Source organism: Astatotilapia calliptera, chromosome 2 (assembly GCF_964374335.1).
Source record: "Astatotilapia calliptera chromosome 2, fAstCal68.1, whole genome shotgun sequence".
Taxonomy (NCBI): Eukaryota; Metazoa; Chordata; class Actinopteri; order Cichliformes; family Cichlidae; genus Astatotilapia; species Astatotilapia calliptera.
In genome coordinates this window covers 3,718,248-3,729,070 of record NC_137423.1, presented here as the reverse complement: position 1 = coordinate 3,729,070, position 10,823 = coordinate 3,718,248, and the positions used below count along the sequence as shown (strand labels likewise).

The following is a 10,823-nucleotide window of genomic DNA, read 5'->3' as shown; positions in this document are numbered from 1 at the left end:
ATAACAAGAATATTGTAATATTTCCTATATTCACAAGTCTTCTGGTCTTCTTTTATAATATATAATAAATACACTTTTGGTTATTAGAGGCAATTCCATGTATTATATTTTCAGTTTGTTTCCTTTTTGTTAAAAAAGCTTATATTGGTGAAATACAGCCAAATAAACCAAAACAAAAACGTTTCGAGTCCAATTAAAATGAACCATCTGCAGTATTTGTGTACACTGGTAAAAAACAAACATTTAAAGTGTTTTTCTTAAATATTTAGGTTGTAAATGCAACAACTCAACATGATTTGGAGGAAGCAGTCAGCTGCTGCGACTCATGGCGATATCAAGTTGAAGGTCTTCCACTCACAGTCACCGTGGCCAATAAAGATCTGTTCTATACCTTGCAGTTCTGCAACGGCAAAGCTGTTTCGATCAACTAACTGATGGCTTGTCCTACTATGGAGTGAGATTTATTTTTTTTCTGTATCAATTGGTCATTATTTTATAATCATTTAGAGTGAGCTACTTTTTGTATTGAAAACTGGAATTTAACCATTATTTAAACTTTTCTGTCTAGATTTTATCACTCCTGAGAGAGAACCCCAGTTTGCGTGTTCTGCTTGACCTATCGGGGGAGGACAAAGATCTGACAGCCAGTTTAATTGCTGGGGTTCTCAGGCCAAGCTATTCTGTCCTTGGGAGCAACAGAAGAGTTAGAGAGGAGCTGATGGTGGTCAAATTTCGGGAATTTCTCCAGTGTGTCGAAAGTAAGCAGAAATTCACATATAATGTAGTGTGGCCATGAAACAATTCAGGACACTAAAGTAAAACTTTGTCTTTTTATGTCACATGCACACACAAAACAGGAATAAAGATGTATGATAGCTTACAACTGACAAGCAAGGCAAAGACAGAACCTCTGTATTTTTTATAAAAACATTAGCCATCATTTAGTTGTTAGCTCAAGCTTTAACTATTTTAGTGTCCCCAGGTTAATGGTGGTTTTTCTTTGTTTTTAGATGAAGAGCTGAGAGACTCACTTGGAGAAAGGACTCTTACCAAGGATGAAGAGGCATTTGTGAAGGCTTTGAGGCCTGGTCACATCTTGGCTTTTGCCACCGGGAGCAGCAAGGTTCCAGCCATAGGTTTTCAACCAGCTCCTAAAATAACATTCATTCACGATGAAAGCAAACATCTCCCGATTGCACACACATGTGCAAATGAGCTTCAGCTTTTTGTGAATGAAACAACAATGGCTGATGATGATGCTTTTCATTACTGCTTCTTAGTAGCACTCATGAATGGAGCTTTATTCAGCACCATCTAAACATGTTCCAAAAAAGTGAAATTAAAATGGTGGGTTTGTTAACTCTAATCCTGTTCATTAATTGTAGTTTCAAGTAACTTTGCTTCATACAAGATAGTTGAAATAAATTCTGACTGCATTTAATGTTGAAATGTAACAATTTTCAAAGCTTCAATAGATTTATAAAAATGCTAACTCTGTATTTTCAACGACAAATCAATAAAGTCACTGGTGTAATACAATAATTTTATTAAGCTTTTCTTTTTTAAACAAGGACACTTCAAAACAGTTTATGCACAGAGTATACTAAACATGCTTTGTAGAACAAGCCAGGATTACTTAGACATCTAACAGCAACATTTATTAAGACTATTGCAACTTTACAATGATTAAAACAATACTGTAGATAATCTTGTGAATTGATTTAAAGACTGACTGTTCCGTGTTGATAATTTTCACTGTTATACTGTATTACAGTGTGAATTTGATCTTTACTTCAATCTGAATAACTGGTTTTACCCATAAACTAAAAGTGGTTGTAGCCTTCTGAATAGCCTATGAGTCACTGTCAGTCATTAACTCTGAGTCCTTATGTGGCAGGAGGCATCACTGCTAGAGGGGAGGGGCTTCTGCAGTAGTACAAAAACTGCATTTGCTGTACAGCATTTAAGAATGCTAAGTGTCATCACTCTTTAGAACATCACTGGTATCCTGTGGTTGAGGTCACACATTTACAAGTTTGTTAAAAATATACTGCTGTGTTCGTTGAAACAATGTTTTACCATTATTGTTGTCTTCTTCAAAAGGGTGAATGCTTGTATATAGCTCTTGTAAATCGCTGTCATTTAATGGGACAAACCTACTTTCAGAGTTTGACAAGGAGGGTATGGAGACCTCTGCTGTAGAAAGTTCTGGGTTGTGACGATGAGACACATGAGTTCCGCAGGCAAAAAGCTGGATGGGAGTTCTATTACCTTCAGTGGAAACAGAGTGATTGTTATATCCAGCTTTGAATTCCTTCAAAGTGCGGTTGATTCGTGGTAGAAACACATAATGAAGGCAAAATAGGTCTGTTGCATTTTCTAAGTCTAGGATACCAAGTGATTCCAATTCATAAAATATAGGTGCATAAATGCGGCTACAGTTGTTGTTTAAGTCTCGGTTGAAACGCTCAATCCTCTGGTTGTGCACAGAACTTCCCATTAAGACAGAGCTTTCACCCTTGCTTGCTCGCATGTCCTCCCAAATCTGAGCATTCTCTCCTCCGTGATCAGTCTTGATATGCAGGGGTCTGCCAAATTGTCCAACAGCTGCAGTAAAGAGGGCTTTCACAGTCTCAGCTCGATTATTGCTGGAGCACTGAAGAAACATCAACATCCTGCTGTATCCATCTATTGCACCATGAACAACAAACTTCCAGCGAATCAGTTTGTGATTTCCATCTATGTGCCATATGAAATTTGGATGAGGCACAGAATATACTCGCCGAGCAACTGCAGTTCTTCTCCTGGATAGAACACCAGCCGAGTCCACCCTCCGCAGTGACTTTCTTACGCACCATCTTTGAACCACTATGTTTTTGGAACGCAGATGACCCATCAGCATCACTTCTCCAACATTTGGATGTTCAGTTTTTATCTGGGACACTATCTGATCTAACTCATGGTCACTGATTACATTGAATTTTGACTCTGAGATATTATAGTCTTGCAGTAACTTATACAGAGTGGGCCTGGAGATGGAAAGGATAGATGCAGCTTCAGTAAAAGATGTTTTCAGGGAAAGAACATTTTCCAATTCCTCTTTGGAAATCTGAAGCCTTCCTTGGTAACCATCCTAGAACACGGCACAGAAAATCTCAATGAGCACAATTCTATAACAAAAGATGGGTAATTTGAGGCAATTGTACTGTGACAGATTAGCTAGAGTAATATTTTATCAATAGTTTTAAAATATGAAAGTGAGCAATCAAAAGACACTTCACAGCAAAAACAGTAATAAAATATGACGTAAAACTTGTGAATGTTGTTGGTGGTGATGTGACACTGCTAGTAATGGACCCCTAAGAAGATGAAATGTATGTAGAATCAGAATCATTACTTTGACAGGATTTAATTTAAGGTGACATATTACACCAAAGAAAAAACAGAAATTAGTCAGCTAAATGATATGTGTAAGAAGGCCTACCGAGCAGTATGGTATCCCAGTGGAGACGGCAGGTCTACTTGGTCCAGGTGCATTGCTGGATTCCTAAGGAAACATTTACATCAAGAACGACTGTTACCTTCCTACCAAATAAATAAATAGAGTTGTATGATGTTCGATCTCTGTCTGCTGCCTACCAAATGAAATAATTGAGGACTAGCTAAGTAATTTAGCTTTGCTAGTTTTGCTAACACTGCTATCAACCCGTCCAAAATGCTATACAATAAACTTACCAAGTGCTGCGGCGTTTGTGAGGTCGCGGGTGCACTACCGCTGAATCGTTGGATGGCCGACAAAACGGCTCTTCCAATGTTTTCAGCTAAATCGCTGGACATGCTGGTAGGGAATAGTCGAAGCAGCTCATGGCAGTCAAAAGTGACCGTAAGAGGAGCGCAAACACAGAACCTGACCACGACCGGCACACTTTAGCGCGGGAGGTTTTCTTGAAGCTTTTATTTTGGTATTTCCGTTGACCCGTACAATAAATTTGCATATTAGCTAAATATTTAGTTTCCTGTAACATTTAGATTTAACATTTAACATTTAGATTTATATATAACATTTAGATTTAACATTTAACATTTAGATTTATATATAACATTTAGATTTAACATTTAACATTTACATTTAAATATAATATTTACATTTAACATTTAACATTTACATTTAAATATAATATTTACATTTAACATTTAGCATTTAGATTTAACATTTAACATTTAGATTTAACATTTAGCATTTAGATTTAACATTTAAAATCCTGTTTTAAATATGAAAAGTTACAAATATTTTACTAAATGTTGTAAAAAATGACTCGAAAAAACATGTTTTTGTAAGATTTAGAGCTAAATGTGGAAAAATGTTGCTGTTAATGTCGGCATGTTTCAGTTTACAAACGGCGTCCCATAGACAACTGCTAACTTTATTTGCATTGTATACTGCTGTGGATACCATATTGCATGACTTTGACACGATATCTTACTCAGTTTGTATTTAGAGTTTTGGTTATATTAAACACGAATGCTTCCTGTTCTCTTCTCCTGTTGTTTAGGACATTAACACAACAAGACAAGAAAACAAACAAACAAACAAAGAAAAACAACCCAAAGAACCCCAACTCATATTTACCCTGAGAATTGTTAACAAATTGGTCACCTGTAATTAATGGATGATTAATTATCTCAGTGAAGCAATTGTTGCTGCCCATCGGTCTTGGGGAAGCCCCCACCCCAACTCAAAAAAATAGGAGTCCATTATTCACTAGTGAAAAAGAAAAGTCTTTCAAAACCTGAACACATTTAGATTAATTGCCAAGTATTTGAGACAGTTTCTAATTTTCTCATGAATGGACACCCCGGCAAATTCAACCCAGGGTCAGGCTGTGCAATATTCAGAGAAACTACAAAAAAGGGGTTTTAAGAATTCATGACAGTAGTCTTATAAATGGACTGAATAGCCTTGACCTTCTCTGATGGCCAAACAGAAAGGTTAGTATTATCTAGAAGTATTAGGCTAGTGTTATGTTTTGTCTATATAATCCTCTGTTTTAAGATGTATTTGTACCAGTTATCCTGTACATAGAATGTTCTGATTGTGTTCTGTGACCATGGTGGGAAGACAACATGTTTCCTATAAATGATTCTATAATTGATGTTATTCTTTGTCAAATACCATGCAGACTGCTGTACTGTGTACTGTTCATCTCAGCAAACACAAAACTTCGGGAACAATGTTCTTTGAACAGAGAAGATCAAGCTGGAGATTTTTAGCCATAATAGACAGTGCCATGAGTTTGGTGATAAACAAACAGAACATATGAGCATTAACACCTCATAATAGCTATCAAGCACAGTGACGCATGGGTGATAATTTGGGCTTATTTTGTAGCCAGGACACCACTGTACAGGGAGTGCAGAATTATTAGGCAAGTTGTATTTTTGAGGAATAATGTTATTATTGAACAACAACCATGTTCTCAATGAACCCAAAAAACTCATTAATATCAAAGCTGAATGTTTTTGGAAGTAGTTTTTAGTTTGTTTTTAGTTTTAACTATTTTAGGGGGATATCTGTGTGTGCAGGTGACTATTACTGTGCATAATTATTAGGCAACTTAACAAAAAACAAATATATACCCATTTCAATCATTTATTTTTACCAGTGAAACCAATATAACATCTCCACATTCACAAATATACATTTCTGACATTCAAAAACAAAACAAAAACAAATCAGCGACCAATATAGCCACCTTTCTTTGCAAGGACACTCAAAAGCCTGCCATCCATGGATTCTGTCAGTGTTTTGATCTGTTCACCATCAACATTGCGTGCAGCAGCAACCACAGCCTCCCAGACACTGTTCAGAGAGGTGTACTGTTTTCCCTCCTTGTAAATCTCACATTTGATGATGGACCACAGGTTCTCAATGGGGTTCAGATCAGGTGAACAAGGAGGCCATGTCATTAGTTTTTCTTCTTTTATACCCTTTCTTGCCAGCCACGCTGTGGAGTACTTGGACGCGTGTGAGCATTGTCCTGCATGAAAATCATGTTTTTCTTGAAGGATGCAGACTTCTTCCTGTACCACTGCTTGAAGAAGGTGTCTTCCAGAAACCGGCAGTAGGACTGGGAGTTGAGCTTGACTCCATCCTCAACCCGAAAAGGCCCCACAAGCTCATCTTTGATGATACCAGCCCAAACCAGTACTCCACCTCCACCTTGCTGGCGTCTGAGTGGGACTGGAGCTCTCTGCCCTTTACCAATCCAGCCACGGGCCCATCCATCTGGCCCATCAAGACTCACTCTCATTTCATCAGTCCATAAAACCTTAGAAAAACCAGTCTTGAGATATTTCTTGGCCCAGTCTTGACGTTTCAGCTTGTGTGTCTTGTTCAGTGGTGGTCGTCTTTCAGCCTTTCTTACCTTGGCCATGTCTCTGAGTATTGCACACCTTGTGCTTTTGGGCACTCCAGTGATGTTGCAGCTCTGAAATATGGCCAAACTGGTGGCAAGTGGCATCTTGGCAGCTGCACGCTTGACTTTTCTCAGTTCATGGGCAGTTATTTTGCGCCTTGGTTTTTCCACACGCTTCTTGCGACCCTGTTGACTATTTTGAATGAAACGCCTGATTGTTCGATGATCACGCTTCAGAAGCTTTGCAATTTTGAGACTGCTGCATCCCTCTGCAAGATATCTCACTATTTTTGACTTTTCTGAGCCTGTCAAGCCCTTCTTTTGACCCATTTTGCCAAAGGAAAGGACGTTGCCTAATAATTATGCACACCTGATATAGGGTGTTGATGTCATTAGACCACACCCCTTCTCATTACAGAGATGCACATCACCTAATATGCTTAATTGGTAGTAGGCTTTCCAGCCTATACAGCTTGGAGTAAGACAACATGCATGAAGAGGATGATGTGGACAAAATACTCATTTGCCTAATAATTCTGCACTCCCTGTATATCAAAATAATCTAGAGTCTGATGTAAGCACATCTCTCAAACATCTAACTTCTTGACCAAAGCTGAATCATGTAACAACAAAAAGATCCTGCAACAGCAGATCTTCCACAGAATGGTTGAAAAAGAAAAGAGTCAAGATCTTATGATAGCTCATCAAAATTCAGACATCAAGAGAGCTTTACATAGTCAAAGAGTACAAACCTCAAACTAAACAACTGAAGCAGTATTGTAAAGAAAAGTGTGCCAACATTCTTCCACAGAGACATAATGGTGGTTTTAAAAGTTTTCAGATCCAGCTATTGAATCCTATTCTGCTTAAATTTAACCCAGTTTGTTGTACATAAATAATGAAATTGTGTGTCTGAGTTGTTAATCTCAGGGTCTATTGATAAATAATGTTTCAGAATAGTGAGTGAAACACATTACGATTGAAAGGGGGTGTACTTTCTCTTTCACATCACTGTAGATTTGTATTTGCCCCAGTCAGACAGACCTATTTAGTTTCAGCTGAAAACGTCAGACTTTCTAAACATATAATGAAAAGAATGTTTTATGTTTAATGTGTTTGAATTACACAACACAAAAGAAATGCTTCACACTAATCATGATTGGTTCTAGTTGTTGGTGTTGTTTCATGTGTTTATGTAGGAAATATAGTTGATATTTCCACTGTGGTAATATAGTGAATGAGAAAGCAAAGCAAGGCCAATCAGACTGATCTAAAATTGTTCCCTCCCACATTGCACGTCTATTTTAAAGCTGGTCATATCATCATATGCTCCAATGTAAATGTGTTTTAATAAGAAAATGATGGTCCTATTTTATTTCCTGCTGACAGCCAGAATGGGGGGTAAGTATGTATCAAAGACGTGTTGCAGTTATATTTAAAGTACCATGCATATGTTCTCACAGTAATTTAGCACGTGGCAGACAACAGTTTATCTTTCTTGTTTGTAATACTATTTGTTTACAAGTATCATAACTTTTTTTGTTTGTTTGTTTTTCCAGGTTGCTCAAATGATCACAATTTTGTGACAAAGACTGTTGATGTTGGACAAAATGTGACACTTTCGTGTATTCGCCAGTCAACACTTTTGCACCAGGAAACATTATTTTGGATCAGACTTGTTTCTGGAAACCAGTTTGAATTCTTGGGAGGAACATTCACCTTTGATTATGACGATGTTAACAATACGTCTCATATTACAGTAAAACAAGAACCTGGAACCTTTATTATGCAAATCAGTAAAACTAAACTAAGTGATACTGGTTTTTACTACTGCATAAAAGTCAGACAGCTTGCTATGACCTTTTTGGAGGGAACATTTCTGACAATCAAAGGTAAAAAAAAAAAGTCTATGTGCTTATGAGTCTAATTTTAAAATGTTCAGTTCAATGGCATCTCAATAAAGTTCATTTATTTATTTATGTTAATCTTTTTCAAAAGGACCAGAACCTGATGTCATACAAATACGATCTTCTGATCGTATTCATTCAGGAGCCCAAGAGACTCTGCGGTGTTCAGTCCTCTCTAAGTATGAGAAGAAAACGTGTCCAGAAAATCCCAGTGTGTACTGGTTCAGAGCTGGATCAGAGAAATCCCATTCCATTTATGTTCATGGAAACAGTGGTGATGAATGTGGGAGTCCTGAAGCTCCCTCACAACGTAAATGTGTCTACAGCTTCTCAAGGAACGTTAGCTCTTCTGATCCTGGGCCTTACTACTGTGCTGTGGCCATATGTGGACAGATCATTTTTGGAAATGAATCAAAACTGGACATTAAAGGTAAATTTTACACTTCTGCACAACATACCCATGTGATCAATAAAATATATTTGTTTTAATTGATAATTTTACCAAAATAATCACAATTATTGGGTGATTATTTTTTTACAGCACTTGACATGTGGGATTTGCAGACGGCCAACACAGCTCTCTTTTTGTTATGTGCTGCTTTGGTTACAAGTCTGATGGTTATAGGTTTCCTCATCTATACCATCAAGAAAAACTCTTGTGATTGTTGGAATGGTAATAGACATTATTTATTTATTTGTTTGTTTGTTTGTTTTGTAATCAGCCTACAGCATCTTTCATCTTAAACGTCTCTGTCTTCCAAACAGGCAGTGATGGTGATCAGCAAGGTCAGCAGGTAAAACTGAAAAAATTTAAATGTTTTAATGTTTTAGCTACGTGTTTATAATTAACATTCCCATCTCATCATAAACTTCATCTATTTCCTCAGACAGAAGAGGACCTCATGGTTTATACTGTACCAGCTTTCAACAGGAGGAAAAATGGTAAAGTAGAGCGAAGGAATGAAAAAGTGACAGAGGGAGAAACAGTCTACAGTGATGTCAGTGTTTTAGCCATAAATTAACTATTTGTGTACTGAATAATGTATGCTCATTAGTACTATAGTTGTTCTGGAAAACTGGAATCTGTAGGACTTAACAGCATTGAGGCTTGATATCCCTTCTGAAGAATTTCTTTGTCATACTGAATACTATGCAGTTCCTCAAGTCTAACATCACACACATTTGTATTCTGTAGAAGTCCAGTTTTTGTGTGTGCTATTTTGTTTAAATGTGTTTGCTTGTTTGTTTGTTTTGGGGTTTTTTGGTTTGGGAAGAAGCTGTGATGCTCTTTGGTGGCTTCACATCCCTCTTTTGTCTAATGTTCGTTAATTACTAACACAATTATTAATAGTGTTAAATATTACTTAATGTGTGTTCCCTGCCTATGTGCCCTGTGAATTTCCCAACTATGGGACTAATAAAAGCTATTTTATATTATTAAAGTCAGCCCTCTGTTTGTACATATTATGTAACCCTCTATTCCTCTTTGTGCAAGTGTCAGTTCATTCCTCATGTGCTGCTATGAGTTATTCTGCATGTTCTCCATTCATCCTGGTTCCTTGTTTTGTTTTGTCTGTTTCTCTTTGGACTCTGTTTAACTTTAGATTTATATTAGTTCTCATTTCTTTTTTTAAATACTCTGCAATGTGACTCTACATTTAGGTTTTTACTTCTTCCTCACAACTGTGGAACACAGAATTGACATCGCTGTGAAATATGACTACTCAAAATGGGTGACATGTGGACATTTTTACGTTGCATCACATTATAAAGAACTGCATTGCTTTGAAGGCTTAGACATCTTTATATTAAAGCTTAGAAAACATGGGGTGTTATGTAACCATTTGTCTTAACAGAAAATAATGTTCATTTACTTTACAATTAAATTATTTTACTTACATGGTATTGGAAAAAACAAAAAATGAACTACCATCAAAGAAACACAGTAAGGCTACACTAGATTATATACTTTAACACAAAGTTAACTTCATGTGCCAGATTGTTGATGGTTGTTTCAGTTAAAATGAATTAAAATGATAATTGTAAAAATCAAAAAAACAAACTGCAGATGTGACAGCAAATGGCAATGTGTAATGTCAGGACCCGGAAACATTTTAATAGTTCTCTTAGTTTTTAATATGCAAGTATGTGAAGGTTGTGCAAGTCAAGCATGAGAACAGAGTCACAGCAGATGTGTGAGCAGTGACAGAGAAATAGTAGAAATGAGAAGTGCAAGGCAGAAGTGGTGAAGGTGGATGAGTTCAAACACCTAGGGTCAATCTTCCAAAGCAATAGAGAGTGCACAACAGAGCTGAAGAACAGAGTGTAGGCAGGGTGGAGTGGGCGGAGGGAAGTGTCTGGGGTGATTTGTGGCATAATGATAGCAGCAGGGTGGAGTGGGTGGAGCTTACTTTTGAGTGGTTTGAAGGAGGACAAGCAGAGGTTTGACAGAAGAGGATGCCAGACAATCATGATATGCATGATAGTCGGATAGAAGTCA

At 37.1% G+C, this 10,823-nt stretch overlaps 2 protein-coding genes and 1 long non-coding RNA gene across 3 annotated transcripts; 2 read left to right on the top strand and 1 right to left on the bottom strand.

Moving 5' to 3' along the window:
• Positions 1-387: 387 nt before the first annotated feature.
• On the top strand, positions 388-1,542 carry LOC145430056 (uncharacterized). Its single transcript, XR_013910460.1, has 3 exons — positions 388-454; positions 569-758; positions 1,011-1,542. It is a non-coding gene; the product is annotated as an uncharacterized LOC145430056 (long non-coding RNA).
• LOC145430055 (uncharacterized) lies at positions 1,530-3,852 on the bottom strand. Its single transcript, XM_080304392.1, has 3 exons — positions 3,736-3,852; positions 3,485-3,547; positions 1,530-3,133 (listed from the first exon to the last, which is right to left on the bottom strand). The coding sequence occupies exons 1-3, from the start codon at positions 3,835-3,837 to the stop codon at positions 2,021-2,023; spliced, it is 1,278 nt and encodes a 425-aa protein (XP_080160518.1). The 5' UTR covers positions 3,838-3,852; the 3' UTR covers positions 1,530-2,020.
• Positions 3,853-7,774: 3,922 nt separating this feature from the next.
• On the top strand, positions 7,775-9,744 carry LOC113009285 (immunoglobulin gamma-1 heavy chain-like). The gene is made up of 5 exons (XM_080289946.1): positions 7,775-7,780; positions 7,888-8,308; positions 8,415-8,996; positions 9,089-9,117; positions 9,211-9,744. The coding sequence occupies exons 1-3, from the start codon at positions 7,775-7,777 to the stop codon at positions 8,810-8,812; spliced, it is 825 nt and encodes a 274-aa protein (XP_080146072.1). The 3' UTR covers positions 8,813-8,996; positions 9,089-9,117; positions 9,211-9,744.
• The last annotated feature ends 1,079 nt before the right edge of the window (positions 9,745-10,823 follow it).

What these genes read in the sequence shown, in the direction of transcription:
- LOC145430055 (XM_080304392.1), bottom strand. Translation starts at nt 3,837, where the DNA reads ATGTCCAGCGATTTAGCTGAAAACATTGGAAGAGCCGTTTTGTCGGCC. An exon ending in CACAAACGCCGCAGCACTTG is followed by an intron (nt 3,548 to 3,735) that starts GTAAGTTTATTG and finishes ATGTTTCCTTAG; the next exon opens with GAATCCAGCAATGCACCTGG. An exon ending in CTGGGATACCATACTGCTCG is followed by an intron (nt 3,134 to 3,484) that starts GTAGGCCTTCTT and finishes GCCGTGTTCTAG; the next exon opens with GATGGTTACCAAGGAAGGCT.
- LOC113009285 (XM_080289946.1), top strand. An exon ending in AACATTTCTGACAATCAAAG is followed by an intron (nt 8,309 to 8,414) that starts GTAAAAAAAAAA and finishes CTTTTTCAAAAG; the next exon opens with GACCAGAACCTGATGTCATA.